This window comes from Glycine max, chromosome 15, assembly GCF_000004515.6.
Source record: "Glycine max cultivar Williams 82 chromosome 15, Glycine_max_v4.0, whole genome shotgun sequence".
Lineage (NCBI taxonomy): Eukaryota > Viridiplantae > Streptophyta > Magnoliopsida > Fabales > Fabaceae > Glycine > Glycine max.
The window spans coordinates 6,207,340-6,232,151 of record NC_038251.2 but is presented as its reverse complement, the minus strand read 5'-3'; the positions used below and the strand labels follow the sequence as shown (position 1 = coordinate 6,232,151).

At 33.1% G+C, this 24,812-nt stretch overlaps 2 protein-coding genes across 2 annotated transcripts; one reads left to right on the top strand and one right to left on the bottom strand.

Moving 5' to 3' along the window:
• The first annotated feature begins 5,677 nt into the window (after positions 1 to 5,677).
• Positions 5,678 to 10,729, top strand: LOC100818476 (protein trichome birefringence-like 38). The gene is made up of 5 exons (XM_006597413.3): positions 5,678 to 6,219; positions 6,939 to 7,110; positions 9,181 to 9,356; positions 9,634 to 9,792; positions 10,184 to 10,729. The coding sequence occupies exons 1-5, from the start codon at positions 5,924 to 5,926 to the stop codon at positions 10,473 to 10,475; spliced, it is 1,095 nt and encodes a 364-aa protein (XP_006597476.1). The 5' UTR covers positions 5,678 to 5,923; the 3' UTR covers positions 10,476 to 10,729.
• Positions 10,730 to 14,513: 3,784 nt separating this feature from the next.
• LOC100782144 (protein CHUP1, chloroplastic) lies at positions 14,514 to 18,654 on the bottom strand. The gene is made up of 6 exons (XM_003547117.5): positions 17,260 to 18,654; positions 16,741 to 16,872; positions 16,342 to 16,523; positions 16,099 to 16,210; positions 15,000 to 15,137; positions 14,514 to 14,884 (listed from the first exon to the last, which is right to left on the bottom strand). The coding sequence occupies exons 1-6, from the start codon at positions 18,379 to 18,381 to the stop codon at positions 14,759 to 14,761; spliced, it is 1,812 nt and encodes a 603-aa protein (XP_003547165.1). The 5' UTR covers positions 18,382 to 18,654; the 3' UTR covers positions 14,514 to 14,758.
• Positions 18,655 to 24,812: the final 6,158 nt, after the last annotated feature.

The window sequence follows — 24,812 nt, the reverse complement described above, 5'->3', positions numbered from 1 at the left end:
CAGAAAAAGGTATATGGGTCCCGGAGGGTCCAACCCAATTGTGGCCGACATGGGTTGCGTAGTGTAGTGGGTTTGTTGAGACCACTAAACCAGAAAAAGAATCTCTAAGTTGGCTTTAGGGCTTTGGTGGCTTGCAAGATCTGTTGGGATGGAGGGTGGCTAGTCAGAGTGAGTTGGTGGAATTGTAGGCACGTCACAATGTGGAACCCAAACTTTGGACGCCTTCTAGCATGAGAGAGTCGTGTACGTCTTGCACCGTGCCTAATTTTCATGAACCGTTGGATATAGGAGTCTTGAATCGGAAGGTGTAGATTCTTTTGGAGTAACGGCAGCGGATTACACTTTACCTTTTTTCCTTTTCTTCGTCTTTACCCCCTTTGTTCCAGACCCCGTCTCTTGCTTCTTCTACTTCACTATTTATGGCGGCAGCCCTTCACGTTGCCATACAACACCAGCAACCCACCGTCCGTATGACACCGCAAACCACCTCGATTCCGTTGGCTACGTTAGAAAACAACCTAGAATAACTATGATTTAACAATCAAAGTTTAACAATTAGATCCAAGAACGAGATGATTTTTTCAATTGAAAAAATATTAAAAATCAGATCAAAAGGTAGGAGCCATGGAAATCAGATTTGAGCCAAATATCTGTCATCAAATAGGGAATGAAACCCGGACGACTAAAGCTACTGCGAAGACTTGCAGTTTGCTGAGGTCAGAGGTTGCGTTGGTTGGCCATGGTGGCGAGGAGGAAGAATTAGGGTTCGAGAAGGAGAAGGGGAAATTGAAAGTGGAAAGCAGTCGTGGGAAAGGTGGGGCCAAAGGGGCAAATTTGGACCTCTACTGTGCCTGTAGTCCAATTTTCAAAATGATTATTTTAAGAAGATTAATGGCGATATGGTGCACTCCCTTCCACTGAATCTCCAATATACCTTACAGACTACTTCGTCCAATGGTCCAGGAAAGTTTCACACTGTGAAGGGCAATTCACGTGCTAGAAGGCGTCTTACTTTCGTGTTGTTATTATGCATAACTCTTATTTATTATACTCCCTCCATCTCAAAATAAAAATGGTTCAGAGTTTTTTTACATAGATAAAAAAAATTAATAATTAAATAAAAGATAATAATTTTATAAAATCAAATTTTTTAAAGATTGATGGATTGATTCAATCCAACTTATCAACTCATATCATACTCATTAGATTTTGGGATGACAAAATGAGATGGACTTGCTCATTAGCTTGTTATCAATTTGACACAGTAAAATGAAAATCTCAACTCATCATGGCATGTTTCATCTAATTTGCCCGCCTGTTATATTAATTTAAAAAAAAATGATAGTTATATGTTATAATATACAAGTAATAAAAAAAGGTAGGTCTTTAGGGTTTTTGTGGTGTCTCTCTCTATAACCCTATATCTCGTCTCTCCATTATCGACAACTCCTTCATGTTATTCTCTCTCTCAAAGTCTCACCATCCTCTCCGATGATTGACAATCTCAAGACCTCATGCACTTAGTGACCTTACAGCATCACCACATTCTCTCTCTCTCAAAATTGTTTTCTCGATCCTCCTATGTAACTCTATTCTCACGCACTTCATCTCACCACTACGCTAGTGCCATTAGTCCGTCTCCATCAACTCTAGTGGGACTACTAGACTCCTTTCTTTGAATTCTCTTTTCTACAGCAGTTTGGCTTTTTTTTTTTGTCAAAATATGACGGGTCAGCCCATCAACCCACCTTTTCACAAGGCGGACCAGGATGTTCAACCTACCAAATTTCAATGGCCCAACCTGTCCTATCCCGTTTTTGACAAACTCGAGGTGGGACAAGCCTAAATGGGTTGAGCCAACCCATTTTGTCATCTCTAATTGAGTTGAGATTTTCAACTCAATCTAATCTAATCCATTTTTTCATAGCCTGGCCAGTTAAAAAAATCATGCTTTAAATTTTCTATAAAATAGTTTTTATAATTATATATTTCAAAATTTTAATCACTGTAATATATCGTAACATCTCTTTATGAGTTACGAAAATAATATATAATTAAATCTACACCAATCTTTGCAACAATTTACTTTCCAAAAATAAATATTTTTTAAACAAAAATCACACTAACAAACATCTTTTCAACATATTAAAAATAATTTTAACTAAATAATAATAAGCAAATTCTGCATGTCATTTTTTTAATATTGAAGTTAAACATTTTTTCAATGGGCATCAATGTAATATAAGGACATATCCATGGCCAACAGAAAAAAGAATATTTACATGAGACAAATTAAATAATATGTTTTAAAGGGTAAATAACTATTTTCGTCTCTAAATGTGTAAAGCACTAACAAATTAATAACGGCTATTTATAGGCATATTTTGGGATTAAATTATATAGTAATTGGTAATTTTTCTCTCCTATCTATTCCTTTTTGTGTAAATAATTGTTATTTTAAAATCATTTAAATTTTTGAGCAAAAAATATTAAAAGTTGATGATTTTATGATGCTTAGTGAATAAAGTAAAGTCCAAAAGAGCAAATTGAAAATCTCAAGAGGCGCGCTTAGCGCGTCCAAAGCACTTAGCGCGAAGCATAAATTCAACGGGCACAACACGCTTAGTGCTAAGAAGATAATTCATGAAAGTGAAGGCTAAGTGCGAGGATTACCACCATACTCGCAAAGCGTGGTAGGCGTACTTAGTGCGAAGGTTGCATGAAAATTAAATTGATATGCACCTATAAAAGAAAGAGAGAGAAGGAAAAAAACACACAGAAAATTCAAGGGAATATAATTCTTTATAGAAGACAAAGACTAGAAGAATGTGAAGCAAACATTAGTAGTCATTTCTTCCCTCCATTTCCTTTTTCAACCCCTCATTTACTAAATATTCCTCTCTTGCAATTGTAAAGCCTCTTATAACAATGAGAGGCTAAACCCCCCCCCCCCCCTTTGTTGAAAACTTGGTAGCCAACTAATTTTGATGTAATTTCTCTTCCTATCTATTTAATAATATTACTTTTGCATTATTCTTTCTTGTGCTTAATATTATTATTTGTGGCTTGATCACCCATTTGCATGATAAGTTTTAGGGGTAACGTTAGGAAACGTTATTTTCTAATAGGACTAAAAAATAGTATCTAAATAAAGTCATCACTAGGGTTATGTTGATTTTTTTAGCCTGTTATACATGTTATATATCTCTACTCTTAATGCAATTTAACTATTTGTTCTCTGCAAAGAGATTTAGGAGAAAAGATAGATAAATTAGGTTTTTTCACTTGAGTGATCTTGGTTAGAGTATATTAGTAGATGCATGTGTAAATTAGAATAATTATAAATAGAGAAAAATAATAAATATTATATCAAAAGTAGCTCTAGTAGGTTAAATTCTCAACATTATCATATTCTGAATTTAATTTTTATAATATTTGTTTTTCTTATTTTTTTGTTCTTAATTAATTAATTTAAATTCATGTTTAATTTCTTTACTTGTTTGTTTTAATTTAATTTTCTGCCAATTTAATTCATTGTTTTTCTACAATCTTTTTCAAATTTTTTTCTTAATTAAATATTCACCTACCTAAGTAAAAATAAAGTCTTTGTGGATTCGACACTCGGACTTCCATTTTAACTTTACTACTTGGGACAAATTGGTGCACTTGTTAATCGATCAACACAAGTTCGTCCCCGAAAGATAAAAATTTAATTTTGTTTCCGAAAGTGAAAAAGTGCGACAAATCCATCAATCTATTAGCTTCCTTTTATTACCATTAATGAAAAAGTCTATGTGTTACATAAGGACAAAAATGATTGCCAACATGACTATTGAATAGATTGGACCAAGATGTCAATAAGTTTCTATTGGACCAAAAAGTAGTTCTGTTAGACTAATTTGTTAGATCCTAAATTTTGTTTCACTTAAGGGTAAAATATAATTTAATCTTCATCTTTCTCCTTTTATTTATCATTGCAATAATACTATTATAATAAACACTTAAAAAATAGGGAAAAAACACAATAATAAGCATAATATTGATTAATAAGTATAATTTGTTTATTACTCTGAAATTTCTAATGTGATAGTATCTTACCCAAAATATGAGATTCAAACAAAAATATACAATCATTAAGTTAATCCTTACAAACAAAAAAATGAGACTCAACTTTATTTTGTGATTACCTAATATTGTCACAATAGAAATTTCAGAACCACAAATAAATTATTCTTATTCATCAATATTATATTTATTATTATATTTGTTTTAACTTATGTTTGTTTTCTATTTTTTTAAGTATTTATTGTAATATCATGTTTGCAACGATAAAAAAGAAAAAAATGAAGATTAAATTATATTTTATGTTTAAATGAAACAAAATTTGGGGTTTGATGAATTAGTTAAATGAAAACTTATTGACATTTTGGTCAAATGAAAACTTATTGACATTTTAGTTCAATCTATTCAGCAGTCATGTTGACAATCATTTTTGTGATATTTTGATCTTTTTATGCCACGTAGATTCTTTAATTAACGACAATAGATAAAAGTTACTAGATGATAAGTTTGATTTTAGACTTTTTTAAAAAAATTGTTTATTTTTTCCCTCTAATTTTGAAATATACCACTATTTTATTCTCAAGCAACTACTTTTCCTCCACAGCCAAGTACATGCATAAACAAATGTTTGGGTTGTTTGAACTTAACTAAAGATTTTAGTTTCAGTTTTTTAGTATGTAACTGGATTAAATATTTAAAAAGAGATTTTTTTTTTCTCCAATGATCCTACAATATCTAAATATTTTTTAGGACTTCATGCCCACGCATAAAAAAAAAATCTCTTTGAGCACCAAAAGTAATACATTTCAAAATTAGAAGATAAAAAATAAACAACAAATTTTAGTGGAAATAAAATCCAACTTTGAAAATTTTATTGAGAAAAAAACATGTTATACCAAAAATAAAAAATAGGTTTAACTATGTATTAAGTACCTTGATTTTTTAAGATTTCTTTTTTTGTCCTAAATGTTTTTCTTGTCTGATTAACATTTGTTAACATAGGAGAAAACAAAGTAAAAATGAGCAAAATCCGCGTGTATAAGAACACCACAAATGTTGTATTATATAAATGTCATTACAATTGACAAAAAAAAATATAGATATCATTACAATAAATACTAATAATAAAAGAATATTTTATTTCCTCAAAAATCATAATTTTCTTTCCAAATTATACTTTCCTAATAATATATATATATATATATATATATATATATTATTTTAACCTTATTTTTCACAACGTTCTCCATTTTCTTTCTTTCTTTATTTTTAGTTCTTTAATTTTTTTTTCATCCTTGTTTTTAGTTTCTTAAAAGAACTCGTAAAAAAAAGTTAAGAGACGCTCACCTATCAAAAAAGTTAAAAACTAAAAACAAAAATAAAAAAAAATAAACTCTAAAAAGTTAGTAAATCTTAAAAATAATATTTACATTAAATATACATAGAGAGAGGTTGAATATAAATATCCCTTGAGTTGCATAGGTCAAATGCAGTAGTTTATTGAAACAGATTCCCTTTGACCCGTGACATTTTAAGTGGTGACTACTAGACCAATGGAATGGAGTGCAAAGAACATTTCAGTTACCTCTGCTAAATGGTAAGTAACATTTAATTTTCCCATAAAAACAAACCTTTTCATTTTCAAATCCCATAACCACACACACAAATCCATCCAAGATTTCCCCCTTGTAAGAGAGAGAGATAAAAGAAAATCAGCGTCCTACAGCACCCCACCATGGGAACCCACCAAGCACTTGTTTTTATCATGTTTTTCCATCCTATATATGACCCATAAGCACACACAAGTGTCATTCACAGCCATTCTTTATCTCTCATTTTTTTAGGCTCATAAATCTTTTTTATGGGTTTCAGGGTCACTACTACTCTGTCTCTGCTCTCCCTGTTTTGGCTCTTGTCCCTGCACCAAGCAAGAGCTGCAAAGTTCCACAATGTGAGTGGCTTGAGAGGGAAAAAGCCAGTTGTAGCAAATGGGTGCAATTTGTTCCTGGGAAGTTGGGTGGTTGACACGTCTTATCCTCTCTATGACTCTTCAACATGCCCCTTCATTGATCCCGAGTTTGATTGCCAAAAGTATGGAAGACCTGACAAACAGTACCTCAAATACGCTTGGAAACCTGATTCATGTGCCATACCCAGGTATTACCAACTTTCTGAATTCATATATTAACTTTGTTTCCAGATTCAATATTTATGGGGAAAAAACGAAACTTTGATGTCATTTCTTGATCATTTTTTTGAACTATTTTTCAGTTAGTATTAGATTTATTAAAGGTCAGCATAAGTTGGCGTAAAATTGTAGTTTTGATCGAAGTACAACATTGAAACAATTACATTTATGTTTCGTCCAATATGGAAACATATTTGAGCAGTGGTTTATATAGGTAACATTGATACAGCTTTCATATCTTATGCCTCCATTTTTCTACAAAAATAATGTTAAATAGATTAACAGTCTGTTTGGATTCGCGGTAGAAATAAAATCTCAGGGATGTCACCGCGAAAGTAATTATTTGTTGCTTCAGAAAATCACATAAGTTCAACTCACCGTGTTAACAAACATTCACTAACCAAGTGAATTTTGAAGTGTTTGATGAATGGGATCTGGCAATAATTCTTCAATTTGATTCTGTGGAAGAGACCAACCACTTTTGTTTCCAGATTTCACGTTGAATAGCACAATTAAGAAACATGTTTTAGCTTTTACTCCCTTGTATATCAGACTACTCAATTTGTTTTTTTTTTACCCCTCTATTATTCTCTGCCAAACTGTAAGGGGAGATGACCAATAAAATTCTTCTAGAAAGTGTTTGATAAATGACTTTCTTGTAAATATCACTGCGGTTTTTCTGGTGTAGGTTCGATGGTGCGGCTTTCCTGAACAGTTGGAGGGGTAAGAAGATAATGTTTGTGGGTGACTCACTGAGTCTCAACATGTGGGAATCACTGTCCTGTATGATTCACGCGTCGGTGCCAAATGCCAAGACCGGCTTTTTGAGAAAAGAATCACTGTCCACTGTGACCTTCCAGGTTTGGTTTTGTTTTACTTTTCTTTTTATATCTTTGTCTCATTTCTGGTTTGGTGTATAATTCACCAGGGTTCAGTGAATACAACCCTCCCACGTTTTTTCTTCATTTTTCATCTCCTTGTTTGTTTCTCAATTATGCTCCATGTTGGTTCTTCCTTTGTTAATTTCCCTATTTTTCTCCAGCCCCATGTTTTACAAAATTCAAGCTAGATTTTGGTACAACAAGTGATGATAAAGTCTAAACTTAAAACTTAAGCTAATTTAGCTGACCCTAATGGCCAATGGGTTTGAAAAAATATTAACCATACATCACACTTGTCATTTTTAATATTAAAATGTAGAGAAGAGGTTGGAAGGGAAGCTGGATTGAATTTTCCATTTTTGTATTTTTTCCAAAAGTTGATAGGTGGAAGGCCGAACTACATGGATTTAAGTATACGAAAAACATTGCCCACAAAGTTAAGGGCGGATATGATGAACTAACGCTTTAATAATATACCTTTGAATAGTTCCTGGGGCAGGAGAAGATTCCTTTTGCTGGGCCACAAGCAATCAAATATTCAAAATAAAGAATAGAAATAAAAGCACTAGTACCCCCCAAAAGAAAAAGATAAGAAACCACATCATATTTTCTTTTTATCACTCTTGTTGTTAATCTAGTGAGAAATTCAAATTTTTTCCTTCTCCCTTCGATCCTTAATATCATCAAATTAATCTTATAACTTCAAAAACAATCGCACATAGTAATTTTCATTGTAAGGAACCCAAAAGTCTACTTATTATTAGGAGAAGGACCTGATTTTGGCAAAAAGTTTTAGAATTTATCTACGGTAGATGACAGGCTGTGCATGCCAACCTGTGATTACAACTTGGAGACTCCCGCAATTATTTGGTTCATTATACTAGTTTGCTTGATATATATCAATCACTGAGCATGACTCTGTATAGTTGGCATGGCTTGCTATTTGAAAACGATTTATATAATTATATGGCAATTTAATATTGTTAAGCTACAAAATACATAATATTTCAAAGCTCTAAATTTCAGATCTCAATCACTTGGTAGAAATTCCCAAGTTTATTGACATTAGGTGGAAACCAAGATGAATTCAGCTAATGCTCTGATCAGAGTGATCTAGAGTCTTGCCGCCTGTAAATTCTATTCTAACAATTATTCACGTGAAGAAGTCGACAAATCTTGCAGTTTGAATAATCACCGTTTTCCAGTGTTTTATATTAGTTAACTGTTCCAATATGTATATAGTATATCCCCCTGATTTTAACTTTTTTATTCATAATAATATTCTCATTTTTTTGTTATTATATCTCTTCCATATTTTCTTAACCGATATATTAATTTTATTTTGTTGATAGTTTATTATTTTTTATTCTATACTAATCAATTTCAAAATGATAATGAAAATTATTAACGTATAATAGTTAATAATTAATTATTAATAATTATAAAAGTGTGCAGCATAAAGTGAAAGGATAGCATTATTATATTAAAAAAGTGACATTGACAGAACAGAAGAGAACATGGTTGTAGTCTTGTAGATTGTTATTATTTTTCACGTGAATATTTTATGCATACCAATACATGCTTCCCCTTTCGAAAATGATGTTATGTCAAAGTACTTTAAATCACTTTTATACTGTGCTAATTATTGAGAATAAAATTAGAGATGATGTATGCTAGATCTGTATCGTTTCTTGTTATTATTATAATGGGTTGAGGTTATGTTGAAGATTGAAAAATGCAATTTTCTTTATCACCATCATATATTGATACTTTTTCCTAGAATAAGAGATCATGGAAAATCCATGTATGTAAAAATGTGTTTTTATTTTATTATTAAAAAGTGATATAAAAATAATAAATGAATATCAGTTGACTTTTATTATAAGAATTGGATTCGGATGAATGCTTCTTGGAGTCCTAGTAATGCACTTTATTTGTTGTTTGGTTTGTCAAATAGTGTCTCATATGTGGGTATGATGTAAATGTAAATTGACACTGAGCCATACAAAGTGGATTGATAATGATTAGCCGTTTGGTGAGTTTGTGCAGGACTATGGAGTAACTATACAGCTATACCGCACACCGTATTTGGTAGACATAATTCGTGAAAATGTGGGGCGAGTGCTTACATTGGACTCCATTGTTGCTGGAAATGCGTGGAAAGGCATGGACATGCTGATTTTCAACTCGTGGCATTGGTGGACCCACACTGGAAAATCTCAGGGGTATGCTTGCTTGGTTTATTTAGAATCAATCATCAATAATAGTTACTGCAAAAAATTTAATGTCTATTAGGATAAAGATAAATACAAAATTTCAACATAATCTTATTACATTAAAATTTAACATGGGAGGGTCCATTTTAATGTAGAATTGCAAGTTCAAAGTTTTTACAGTTAGCATTTGATAGTTGATACTGCTCTGAATATTACCTCATTCATTCACTGTCCCTTTTGTTTTCCGCTCTGACCAAACGGCTTTTGATGATGTTCATATTTTCAGGTGGGATTATATTAGAGATGGACCCAATCTTGTGAAGAACATGGACCGTTTGGAGGCCTACAATAAAGGATTAACCACTTGGGCTAATTGGGTTGATCAGAATGTTGATCCCTCCAAAACTAAAGTCTTCTTTCAAGGCATTTCTCCTACACACTATCAGTAAGTAACCACTTCTCTCTTCTTTCTCTAAAAAGTTGATTGGAGCAAAGGCCCAATTTTGCTTTGTAGTTTGTTAGATACGTATGATTGAGATTAGAACATTAGCTAATTTTCCATAATTATCAATAGCTAAAATTCGTATTCAAAATTATCTTGTTTACAAGATTGATTTAATTGAAAATCAAGCAAATATCAATGACAGGTTAGACAAAATCACAAGATGTTAAATATTGAAGATCATAAATATAAACCGTTTGTAATGAATATTCTAGAAAACTATAAAGAAATTAGAAAAAAATGGGTGACAAGTTAGAACATTAGAAGCATTTGATATATATGCAATATTGAAGAACTGAAACGTATTTATACGATATCTTTGTAACTCAAACAGGGGCAAGGATTGGAATCAACCAAAAAGAAGCTGTAGTGGAGAGCTTCAACCATTGTCTGGATCAACATATCCAGCAGGTCTACCTCCAGCAACTACCATATTGAACAATGTGTTAAGGAAGATGAGTACTCCAGTTTATCTACTTGATATAACACTCCTCTCACAATTAAGGAAGGATGCTCACCCTTCTGCTTATAGTGGGGACCATGCAGGCAATGACTGCAGCCACTGGTGCCTACCAGGATTACCGGACACTTGGAACCAGCTCCTATATGCAGCTCTCACCAAATGAAGGTGAAGGCCCCATACAAATTGATCCTTTTCTTCATCCCTTGGTTATATATTCAGCTAGTGTTTTTAGAATTTCTTTATTATTTGGGGGATATATAGATACTACAGAGGGGTGAAACTCAATTGTAAAATTATATATAGGATTCTTGGAAGAATAATTTACAAAACAAAATAAGTTCCTTAGAGATCAAAATTGTTGCATACTAAGATGAGTACTTTGTTTACAAGGGTTCGTAAACTAATTTTATTGAATCACAGAATGATGTTGAATTCTATCATTGGTTGATGCACGGATCATGTATAACATCCCATACTTGTGACAGCTACAGGGTTAATCGTAACTATGAAACTGTTTCCTTCCTTCTGAGAAAGAAAGGGTCTTATTGCATATTACTACTACTTTCACTGGCCACTTTCTTTACAGAAACAATCTAGCGACATTTTTGCATGTCTTTTCATATAACCAATAACCTAGCAAATAGATGGAACACAGTGACTAGACATTTTAACAACCAATTATCTCAGCGGTTATGAGAAAAGTTCTCGTAATCAGCATGTAAAATAATTTTTGATAGCATTATTATTTGCTATTTCTATTTCAACAAAAAAGTGAGTTTAACTACAATTGAAATCAGTAGCAAGTCATATCTGCGATAGAAACAGCGCAAGGGCAGGAAATCCTGATAACAATAGATTGTCGCATTACCATAGTAGCTTTACTCAAAGACTAACAAAAAAGTGCTTAGTTACTCGACTTTTTTTAAAAAACAAGTAATAAAAAAAAAACTATGTACCAAAGTAAACTGATTTTGAAGTTACTTATATGTCATGAGTTGTTTTTGTTACATAAGATAACAGAAATCGCCTTAAATGAAACTTTGTGCTCACTTGAATTGGTTTTTCCTTTTTACATTGGTTATTTTTAACACTAATGTAAAAGAATACTTTTCTAATTTGTAGAAACAACTGATGGAGAAAGTAAAACTTCCATTCAAGGTGGCGTTTCTTCCTGTTATGTTATCCAGGTTAAAAAAAAACCCCGTAACGTATAAATAGTTTTAAAACTAAACAACTTTGATACACAATTTTTTTTATTACTTGTTTAGTAAAATAGTGCAGTTACTCTCTAGTAGTGTAAGAGAATACGAGTGCACGAATGCTAAAAAGAATAAAGCGGGTTCATCTTTAATCTAATAGAAAAACTGTATAAATGTTAAATGTAATGTGGCGTGAAAATGTGGGATATTTGAACCCATTTGCAGATAGGTGTCTTTACATTTTGCTTACAAGTGGAAAATTAAGAGTCCAAGCCAGGACAAGCCTTAGGACGTTGCATGCTCATGGATTTTAAAGCATGACAATCACAAACCTTGCTATTTGTATAAATTTGGTTACACCAAGAGCAAGCATGTCGACAGTGAAACGTAAGTATTCTATTTACGTAAACTATATACAATTAATTCATTTTTCATAGTTAATCATTATTAGGTTAATGAGCAAAGGGACAAGAAAGTATAACAACTAGATTAGATCTAACTAAACACAAAAAAGGAACTTTGAGAAGTGACACCTAGGCTAACCTACTAACCTAGTATATAATATCACGTGTAAAGTTCACTATTGCACTGTACCATGCGCTACAAGACAAAAATTTAAAACCCAATTACTAGTACAGTCGAGAAAGTTGTATAGGACCTATTGGTGGTCTTGACTTGTCAATAAGTTAAAGCTGATTTGCCTTGATAAACTATCGGACTTGTTAGATCAAACAACCTTCTCCTCTTTGGTTCCAATTTCTTCATCAATCAACACACATCCATCCTAATCATCTAAACCTGTGTTTGGTTGAGCTTCCAAAACGAAGGCTAACGGACGCCAATCCAAAAATGCATGCATTAAATTGCATTGCATCGGTTAGAGGATGAAACCTAGCAAAATGAGCCATTATCGATCCTACTTCCTCTTAGTCTACGTTCACTGACCAGATATCCTCACGCAACAAATACATTGACACCACAAAGTTACATGTTGTCTATTTTGCATTAATATATCACCACACAATTTAAAACAAGCGAAAGATATTTTTTTAGTCACTCATACTTATACTTACAATCAAATTTGATTTTAATCCTTATACTCTCAAATTTAATGAATTTAGTTCTTCTACTTTTAAAAATGTGACTTTAATTTATTTTTTTTATGTTTAAACTCAACATTTAGCTGTGGTTTTTTTACCTCTACAAAGTTGTTATTTTAGTCTAACTTTTAAAATAAATCACACAAGTATCTATTATGTATAGATCAATCATGAAATACACCAGTCAATTAAATTTGATTTTTTTTTGTAATTCAAACCTAAAGACTTTATAACAAATTTTATATTTTTATTTTGGTTTTTAATTTAATATTTTATTAAAAGATTACTTTATTCCTAATCTTCCTAATTTAGTATCTAATTTCCTGATTTTAATTTAAATGTTAGCCTTTGTGAGTTTGTGCCGCTTCTGCACCGTGGTTCTTACAATTATAGTTCATCACGGTGACTAAGTTTCATCAAAATACATTTTAATATTACAACCGTGAATTTAATATGGATCAAATCTCACATTATTCCCGCAGAAAGATCACCGAGAAGAGAACTCCAACTCCAAGGATCGTGTCCTACACCTGTCAGAATAAACAAAAACTCTCATAAAATCAAAGAAACCATCGTTGGTACCACAACCCTCTCATAATCTATAGTCTAATTAGTATTTCAGAACATTTCCTCTTAAGCATGATTTCCTCTTAAGAATGAGAATGCTTGAACTAAGTTGAACTGTAAGAGTGAATTGGATTTGAAATTGAAATCAGAGTCCAGCCATTTAATTAGTAAATGTCGCCTATTTTAGTTGCACTGGTGCTCACTTACGATAAGAAAGTTATGAACTTTAGTGGTTTCTAGATTCTAGACAGGCTTCTGTTTCTCCGATTCAAGTGCTTCAGCATCAACCAAATCTATCCGTCGGACTTATGCCTGAGCTCTCATATGTTGAAAGATATAAGATATTCGCAGTGCAGGTCAACGACATTCGGATTCGCCGTTCATGGGTGGAAAAGTAACACATGGAAATGTGCATCACTAATGTTAAATTGTTAATAGGTTTTATACTAGATTCGGAATAATGTACAAAAAAAATTTACCTAAAAAATAGTCGTGCATGTTAGCATCATCTCCTTGCCCCCCTAGAAAGAATAATAGTATTATGTAACTCCTTTTTAAGTTTCATTTTATTTTAAAAGAATAAATTATCCTGAAAGAAACAGCATAAACTATATTCATTCTTAAATGAATAAAAATATTGTTAAAATTCTTCAATTTGCATTTCTTTGATCAAACTGATGTTCATATCTTGAGTTTTGAGAATTAATTTGACTGATGGAATATACATTTTTAAGGACTAATATCTACATACTTAGGACCACAAATATAATTCTTAGCATTCAAGGGATTAACATGACCAGTGTTTTATCTTTTATGTACTAATTTGACTTTTTTAATCAATAAAATCATATCAGTCTTATGAAAAGTGTATAACAGCTGGTGCTGATTAATAGACAATATGCAACTCCGCCTTTTTATTTATCTTTCTTTGATAAATGACTCCACCATTTTATTGAATCTTTGTTGTACTATTTTTTTTTCTAATTTATTTCCTAGGTTCAGTTTCATAATTACGTTGAATTAATGGGAAAGGTTATATAGAAGTTTCCATTCGCCGTAAAAGAACAACCGTCTCAATTAATTTAGTCAATGGATATGAATGAATCATGTAAACAAAATACTAGTATTGGGATTCACCAAAAATAAAAAGACACTAGTATTAAGGAAGTGGTTTTGGTGGAATAGCAACACCAACGTGAACGAGAGGAAACAATTGGTGTTTCTGGTTGAGTGCATGTCTCGTTTCCCTTTCCCAGTCGTTCATTAATAATTTAATGAATGGATGAATTATGATTGCACCCGGTAAGATGAGGGTCATTCGAGTGCATGTTTGAATTTTAGTTTGTAAACTTAAGTTTGGATCAAACTTAAATTTGTAAACTGAGTTTGAAAAAGTATTCCAATATACTTTTGGGAAAAAATCAAACATGTCAAACTCATTTTTCTTTCCAAACTGAGTTTGGAGTTCCCCACTAGCAAACCAGACATAGCCCTATTGTTATTCACAAGCAAAATGTCACTATCTATACAGCAAAATTGGTGCTACTATTTTTTCTGAAGCTGAGTTTGCTCCATCATGACTAGCAGGTTGCAGACCTGCAAAAGAATTTCTGTTGCTGGCTATGACATTGAAGATTGCATGACATCGCTTTACCTCTCAATTCTTGGAATGCTCTCATTGTCTCCACATCAAACCCCCCAGCAAACTGCCAAACACATCAACAAACAACTCATTATCAAAAAATGGCCCCTATATGCTCTCTCTGCATTACAACAGGCATCTGTTTTGTATTATTGTTCGAACATATATGTAGGATTTACCTGATGTGCTCGAAATGCAAATCTAACTCCTTGGACAACGATCTCCTCTTCTTCAGGACCACCACCACCACCTGTCTCAAGCTCAGCAGAGACTCTCCGCATGTACTTCATGGCTAATTTCACAGATGCCAGCTTCATCTGTCACAACATAAAGTTGCAGGTACAAAAATAGAAATGAGCTAACCAACATTTGAGAATTTACCTTATGGTTATTCACTATGTAGCGCTAGAAATTGAAAATAGCAACCTACCATGCTATCCAAGCCTCATTATGTGTTTTTTATTTGCATGTAAGAAAGACATGGGCAGTTCAAAAAAAAAAAAAATGTAAGAAAGACATGGCCCTTTTGTTACTCTATTAATTATTTAAGGCATATTAATTGTACAATGTACTATCCATAACCCTTCCTAGTGGCCATTTGAGTGCGACAAAGATATTAACGGTCAAGAATAGAGAATCTCGTTCTCTTACTCAATTTTAAAACACTACGCAGACAAACAGATGGATTTTAGAGATCTGTGAGTTCACATGTTCGCAACTGCGCATGCAGAGATACGCACAGAGGAACAAGTTAAGAATCCAACCATTGCTTTGTCATTTTGCTACCAGCACTGCATCTTGTTGATTACACTAGACACGACATAGAGTAGTTAACTTTACCAACGCAGATGTTTTTTAGTATTTGGGTTGTATCATTCCGACATGATGAAATTTAAGGAAATGATATTTATAAATAAATAGGCTTATTTAAAACGAAATAACGAATGCTATTAAACAAATAAGACTGAGACTATTCTTTTAGAAACCCACAAAATAAATCATTTGGAATATAGTCTAATAGTGTGTCTGGAATAGATTCATAATGAGAAATAATCAATTATTTTTTACTTTTTCATGGTATCACTGTGATTTTGAGAAGTAGAATTGATTTTTGTTGTTATCCAAACACAATATAAATCAATTGAAACAACTTTTGGCCATCAGTCAGTGAGACATTGAAGACAATTGATTGTGCGCTAGCCTATCGCTGAGAGTATATAAACTGGATATAGGTAAAATTAAGCATATGTAACTTCCAAATTGATGCATGGAAATTACCTGGCTCACAAAACCATTATCAAGCATCCAATGGACAGGTATGTGGAAGACTTTGTATCTATTTGTTGCTGATTCTCTCATTCTAGAGATGTTGAAAACCCCATGCTCTAATCTGCCATAACCCATTTTAAAACACAACATTAGAGTGTTCTCTGAAGTTGTGTGGTGCAAATGAATGTTGAATTTAACATTTTACAAATCATGTTGTTATTATATTCGCATGTGGGTCAGGAATCCACATACTTTTCAAAGAGAACCTGCATCTTCTTAAGGGCTGGACCACATGGCTGCCGAGGATCATCACGAAACGAAGAAGCCTCAGATTCTAGCTTCTTCAGATCACAATACCCGAATGCAGCCTCACGCAGGGCATCGGCCTTCTGCTCTGGCCAATCGAAGTGTTTCAACACTGCTCGTTCATCCACCTAGAACAAAAACAAAAACCATCGCAAGCAAATCTTTTATATCTTAATCTAAATGCAAACATAGAATAAGTGACACTAATATAAATTTAAGGACTAATCTAATGCTATTTGCTCCTAACATTCTTATGCCAATTTTTATAAAGATGTAGATATAAAAAGTAAAAAAAAAAAAAATCATGAAAATTGTGCAGAAATATTATTATAAAAAATTAAGTACCAAATAAGAAAGCTCGTCATCAAGCCATTTAACAAAGAGAACAACGTCTTCAATGTCTGTAAATGCAGCACCCTCCACTTCTTTGATTAAGCATCGGATAAAGTCTCCTTGTGTTTCAACATCTGTTTTTATCTGAAAGCAATGAAAGATTATCTAGTTGTTAATGCAAGAAACTGGACAAACCATCTTTTTGCTTATGCTAAACTGAATGCAATTAGGCACCAATCACTTACCTAAAACTAATAACATTGTTCGACAGTAATTGATTTTCAGTTAATGGAATAAGTTGTTTACTTTTTCCTTTTCTAGTTCGATAATTAAAAAAGTGATTCCATAAAGTGACTATCTTCTTTGGTGCATTGTCAAAGTCTTGGGCATCAAAATTCGAATTTAACCACTGTCTTATGTGCAAAAAAAAAAAATCCATTTCAAATTAAAGCATGCTAGTAAGTACTTTGCATTTGGCACTGACACCAGTGGCAAAACCGCAAAATCAGCAAAATCAGGACACACACTTACTGCGAGCAGGTGAGATGAACGGTTCTCAATCTCGCCGATCATGTCACGTGGATTCGCCGTCGTAGGCGGCACTTCCACATCGCCGGAGACTGATTCCCGCCGGGACTGCGATTCCCTCCTCATTAACGAGTGGTAGAACTCCACCACTTCCGGTATCTTCCTCACCTTCGCCGTAACCTGCCTACTCCCCTTAAGCGGCGGTGGCGGAGGAGGCGGAGCAGACTTAGACGCAGCCCGGGGAGGAGGAGGAGGCGGGGGCGGCGCCACCCTCGGAGGTTGCGAAATCACTTGCTCCATTTTGAAATTGCCATTCTTAGAAGAAAGCAGAGTCGAAGAAGACAACGACCGTCTCGGCGGCGGTTTGGGAACACGAGGCGCACGTGACCTGGTTAAACTCGACTCGGCAGAATCAGCGAGTTCCTCCGAGTCACGACGCGGTCTTTCACTTTCCGCCACCTCTGGTTTAAAATCCGCAACAACAACAACAAGCTGCTTGTGGTTCACACTTGTATGATCCAACGCCGTTTTTTTCAAACTCTTGATAAAATTTGGCCTCGCTGGCACCTCCAAAGGCGTTTGCAAATGCTCGTCGTTTTCAAACGACTTGCATTCAAGCGAAGAATCCTCGTCGTTTACCAACGCCTTGCAAACGGGATCCGACGCCGTTTTATTGAGCTCCGCTATCTCATCCTCCAACGCCTTAGTTTTTCTCATGTTCTCTGTTTTCTCTTCTTCCATTCGGAGCTTTAGTTCTTCGAGCTCGTTCCTCAGTTTCTCATTCTCTGCCTCCACTTGTTCCATTTTCTTGGCATTGATTTCAAGCTGCGCGTCACTTGCGGAAATCTGGTTCTCGAGAAGGGGGACGATGGTCACGGTTTCCTTGAGGAGCTTGTGTTCAAGAAGCTCTGTTTTGAGGCGAGACTCTCTGTCGCGAAGGTCCTCCACGAGGCGGAGGAGGTCGAGGATGTCGGAGGGGCGGGGCTGAACCTGAGCGGAGGAGCGTGAGAAGTATGCGCCGAAAGAGCGCGTGAAGGAGGAGTTGCCGGGGGTGGAATGCGGAGGAGTAGGGGGCGCCAGGGACTTGGGGAAGCCCATTGAGAGCTTGACCTTGCCAGCTACCATTGCGGTCAAATGGGAATAGAGGATGGTGGGATTAGGATTAGGATCAGGGTTGTCTGGTTTGCAATGTCATAGGAAGTGAAACCTAACACTAACAAAAGATGTCGCTGTCTCAGTGTCTGTCTCGGAGTGTGAAGGTTGAGGGAGGGAGAGAAAGAAGAGATTCGTGCTATAGAGGGCACAAATTACGATGAACAGACTTCATTCTCTTCTCGGACCCATTTTCACTTCGGATAACTTTTTGGCTTAAAATAAATAAATAACTCTCTGTCTTTTTATTTGTTTATTACTATTGAGTTAATAAACGGTTTATTTTTTATCTAGAGTATAAAAGTACATAAAAGTAACATTTTAATTGCATGTTTATAATAATTTATTTTTTACACACAATTAAGATAATGTTAAGTTATGAGATGAATTAGAACTTTTCAATATTTTAATTTATACTAACAAATATTAAAATTTAAAGATTACGTCTTATCACTGTTCAGAGGAAAGGTTTGTTTTGTTTGTGTCTATCTTTCAAACAATAGCTTAACATATGTAAGTCTAAACATTTATACTTATGTTTAATGCTTTGATGTTTCTTATTCTTCCTATAATTTGTTGACGAATAAAGTAAAAGAGAAAAAGTTAACTAAAAAACTTCATATCTCATAAAAAGATGTTTTTTTTTTTAAATAACAAAGTATGTATATATCTAAAAAATTCAATGAAGTACAACGCGATTGCAAAACGATCCAGCTCACTAAATCGACAAAAAGACAAAATAAACTTATAATAACATTGTTGTTATATGAGCCCTATACTTGGAATAATGTCACCCTCTATGCACTATTGTATCAATGATACTTTGAGCTATACTCATGTTTACACTATCATTTTCAAAAACAACTCTATTTCTATAGATCCATATGCCATAAACAACCCCTGAAAAGGCTAATTTCAGAATCCCCCTTTTCCAACCTTTTCCTTTCGTATATTGCATAACCCATCTCACTTCATCCCTCCACATTTGAGGTGTGTGATCAATATCCATCCATTTGAGGACCTCCAACCGAATAGCTTTTGTGACTCTACAGCTAAACATCAAGTGATCCAAGTCCCCATCTTGTTCTTTACAAAGACTGCACAAACTACATTGAATCAGATTCATGTTTTTCAATCTAGTTTTCGTGGCCAACCGGTTCTGACAAGCAAGCCACAAAGTGACGTTGGCTCTTAGTCTAGCTATGTTATATCTCAACAACCTAAACCAATCAGCCCTGTTATGATCCTCCACCAATTCCATATAAACTTGCTTCATCGAGAATTTCCTTTTACGCAACATTTCAATCCAAATCTGCTGCACATTATTAACTTAAGGCCTCTGTTTCATAATACTCTTTAGTATCCATGTGCTATTACTTTTAACAGTTGCACTTATGACATTGTTTCCCTTTAAGAAATAAGCATGGATCCACTTTACCCAAAGATTATCTTCCTTAGAACAGATATTACATAAACATTTAAGCATAGTTGTTAAATTCCACAACTCAAGATTAATCAAATTTAGTCCACCACATCTAGCAGGTTTACAAACCTGTTTCCAAGCCACATGACTCTTCCTCTTCACCTCTACACTACCAGACCAAATAAACAATCGACAAATACTATCAATTTTTTGAATAACCTTTTTTGGCATTGGAAAAACACTCATCCAATACTGAGCTATAGCAGTGATAATACTCCTCACAAGCTGAATTCGACCTGCAATGCTTAACAGCTTAGAGGACCAATGTTTGATTCTCCCCATTATCTTCTCCACAAAGGAACCCCCAAATATCTGACAGGCAAAGTTCTCTCTTCAAACCCTGTGATATTCTTTATAACTTGTATGCTGTCACAATTCAAGCCACCACAAAACACCTTAAACTTTGCTGGATTAATCTGTAATCCTGTAGACTTAGAAAAGAAACTGAAGGCCTCTAGAATCATCTATATAGACTTCTCATCACCTCTACAAAAAAGAAGAACATCATCTGCAAAGGACAAATGAGTAATCCCCAATCGCTCACATTGTTTTTTTTTAATTCTTATAAATATATAAAAATTTGAAATTTATCCTCGTAAATTTGTTGATATGTTTTTCGTCTTTGTAAAATTAAAATATATTGTTTTTTTTCTAAAACCAAGCTTTGACGAATTTGAACCTATGTAGCATTTTTTTAAAACTTAAATTATTTGTTAAAATGTATTTTTCATTTATATAAATATTGAAATACTTGACATCCATTAATGTAAAATTTGAAGTCTTTTTTCGTTTTCTAGACATTAAAATCGGTTGCATTGATGATTATGGGAGCAAGTGATTTATGGGATTAAAAAGCTGTCACAATTTTGTAATTTTTTTTCCTAATCTCCTTCTTTCCTAACTTTCTTCATCTTTTTTAAATTTAAATAAAAAATTTCTTTTTCTTTTTCTTTTTTAAATATTTTGTTCAACTGTAATGACCAACATTACCTTATTAATCCTGTCATATTCTTTTTCTTCTTTGAATTCTCCTTCTTTCTCAAAATCTAACACCTTCACTCTTAAACTCAATGTTATGAACATAAATTCCAATGTTCTATCGAAATCAAATGTTGCTAACAAACTCAATAACCTGGCTTATGAATTCACCTTTCTCTCAGATTAGCTTGGTGGACATAGAAGATAAAGAAAGTTAGGAAGAAAGAGGTTAGGAAAGAGGAATTTACAAATTTGTGGGGTTGTTATTTTGCATTTTGCAATGATTTTTAATCCTTAGAAATCACATGCTCCCATAGTCACCAATGAAACCAATGAAAGAGTGACATGTGGTTCATTTTTACCCAAACCTACGTTCGAGCCAAAAAGCAACATATTTCAATTTTTTTAGGATAAAAAAAACTCAAAATTTTACAAGGACTGATTTTGAATATTTCAATATTTATAGGGATGAAAAATATATTTTAGTCTATAATTTAAGTTTTAAAAAATGTCATGTAGGATGAATTATCCAAGCTTGCCTTTGGGCAAAAAAAATAATACATTTCAATTTTATGAAGACAAAAAACATATCAAAAATTTTGTAGGAACGGATTTTGAACTTTTCAATATTTATAATTACGAAAAAGATTTTTTAGCATATAATTAGTTCAATGCTTTGATGTTTCTTATTCTTCGTATAATTTGGTGAAGAGTAAAGAGAAAGAGAAAGAAATCAACTAAAAAACTTCATATCTCATAAAAAGATGTGTAAAAAATGAGTTGCACAGTATATGAGTGTAAAAAAGTAACCTTTGGCACAAAACTTGGAGTGTGGATAAAGGAATCACAGGGGTTTATGTTCATTAATGTACAATGAACAGGAAAACCTTAATGGGTTATATCCGAAAACATTGGAAAGAAGTTTTTATGTCTATAGCACAAGCCCAAGCATCAAATCATACTAGAATGAGAAAGATCCAAGGTTATGCAAGGTTGAAATTGTATAGTTAAAGATGACTTAAAGGAATTAATTGGATGAATGATATTCTGGAAAGTTTCTTAAAAATTATGCGAATGAGAACAAAGTACACTAAAAAGTGTTGTGTTAATTTGTGAGAACAGTCAATAATTTTGATAACAGTTGGACTAGTTGTTGAGGTCTAAAAAAAGATTAACTACAAAAGATTTTGATTGATGAAGTATCACCATGTAAAGTGTCCGAGTGTGTGAATTACCGAGAAATCAACAATTAAAAATGAAAAAAAAGATATTTTATCAGAATTATTTAAAAAGTAGGTGACATGCATTAAATGGTGCATTTAATGATTTGATTCTCCTCTCTCTTTATTGATTATCTACATATAGTAGGACATAAAATGTTTTTTCTCGTGATTGTACTAACTTATTTGCTTGATAGAGTTTTATGTTTGACTTCATAGAGTTTTCTGTGACACCAATAGTTACCCAATTTTGTTTCTAACCTAAAGACTTTTCTTGCTAATTAGGTTTGAAGGGCTTGAAAGTTAAAGTATGTAATTAAAAGTCGAAATTGCTTTGTTAGCTCAATTAGAATTGGGCGGAAACTCAATTCTGCACTTCCTCAATGTGCAGAGGAACATTTAAGGCAACATTCTCACGAGTTGCTACATGGTAAATTCAAGTGGATGGTCGGGTGGTGCTCCATTGTGTGGAATCTTTGGTTGGTTCGAAATGCTATTATTTTGGAAGGGCATGTGTATGATCGAGAAAGGGTGTGGCACAAGATCCTATTCTGAATCTGGTCTTGGTTGAAGGCTCATTAACCCGAGTGCATTTTTCTTTGATCCCTACAGGTTGTAGTGGTTTTCGTACTTGCTTGCTGTTATGGTATTTTTATTTGTATGGTTTCGAGTCTTGGCTATTAGGAACTGCATCCTGGTTTATGCGGCTATCTGTTAGTATAAATTATGATGCAATTTCTTTTGTCTTTGGCTTGGAGTCGAGTAGCCTTGTTGTTCTCTCGGTCTAGGGATGCAACACTATGTCTGTTGCTGTTATTGTTTTGTTTTCAGCACTCCTTGTGCTTTAATGATATTTTACTATTGCCGACCAAAAAACAGAATCGAGTTAGGATCAAAAGAAAGAAATCTTATCACATCGAATGCCTTCGGGAGGAAGCAAAGGAATTTGAATTGTTTAAAAAGGAAAGAACACGGATAAAGACTAAAGAGAAACGGTTAAATCATCATCATCGTATGTTATATTTGAGACTTGAGAGAGTGAGTCCGGAGAGTAAATATTTGTCATGTAATTATGCTTGAAAGTTTGCGAGGGGGTTGTAATATAGACAAAATTTAACATATGTTATAGTAATTGGCGAATTTTTTGTGCATTGCATGATTATTTTTACGTCAAGATTAAATAAAAAATTAAACTAAAAGATGTATGTGTGCGCTATCATTGATAAATAATTATTAAATCGAGTGTTTTGTGATAAAAAAAAAGTTTAATAAGAAATATTTCTATTACCAATCATGATAATTTTAGTTTAACTAAATAAAATTAAAATAATAAATATAACATTTAAAATTGAGGAATAAATTATACATATTAATTATAAAGTTTAACGGTGATTATAAGTCAAGTTTTAATTTTTACCCACTTTCTTTAGTATCGCTTGTCAGAGCTGAAGTTTTATTCGTTCTCTCCATATTTTAGTAACTTATTTTTTTGGTACATATTTTAGTTACTCGTTCTCTCTATATTTTACATTTGGCCCTTTTTAATTACTTATTTTACCTGTTATAAATTGTATGCTTTTATTTTCTATTTTTTATATAAATTATTGATATTCTCCTCGAGAAGTAATTATATTTTGAGTTGGATAAGAGAGTTTCCTCTAGCATAAAATAAAAATAATTTCTGGACCAAAACTAGCTATCATTATAGACCAAAAATAAAAATAAAAATATAACATCAAAATAAATATCTTGAATGTGTTAGTAATTAAAATGATTCGACATAGTGGGAACGTAGTCCGAATAAATTGAGATAGAATTATTATTGTATTTATTCAAGAAAAGACTAATTCTTTTATGTAATTTTTATATTTGAATGCTTTTCACTTCAGTTAATTATTTGAAAATTTAAATAAAATTTAATTTGAATAACACTCTAAAAGAATAAATCAAGTAAAAAATTTTAATGCATAGTGTTGAATTTGGAGAGAAGTTCAATACTTCAGGACGCTTCTGTCATGGACCGAAACAAAATACCAAGCCTCTGTCAATGTTTGGGTTGTTGTTTCCTTCAACTCCATGTTGCTTCTTGCACCTTTTATTTTTTTGGCTTCCGGAATGTAATTGATCACAGATTTTGGTTTCTGAAATGACCAATCCAAAAAGATTGAAAAAAAACATTCCAAAAAAGGGTGCAGGAAATCACTTGGAAAATGTAGGAAGTAACAACCCAATTTTTGTTATGAGAAGCCTGGAAGGTATAGTTTTATCCATCCTAGTAACAAATTAGGGAGTTGTTATTCACACCTTCCTTTCACCTTCACCCTCCTTCCCTCCCTACAACATTCCCACCACAGCCCCCATTATTCCCTTCTTTTGCTCCCCTTCTCTCATTTTCTCTCTCTTTTTCTTTATCTCTAAAGTCGTCCTGTGCCATCTTGGTCTTTCATTTTGTTACCTTCACTCGATGGGTCCTTAAACTTTTACAATATTTTTAATGAGGTTCTTAATTATTTTTTTTATTTCAACTGGGACTCTTCTGAACTTGTATATATTTTTTAATTAGATCTCTAAACTTATATTTGTTTTTAAAATTAATTCCCTGCATTGCATTAGGAACCTAATTAAAAAAATACAATTTAGAGATCCAATTGAAAGGAAAAAGTTCAAAATTTTGATTAAAAATTGTCAAATAGTTCAAGTTTAAGGACCTCCAAATTAATTTA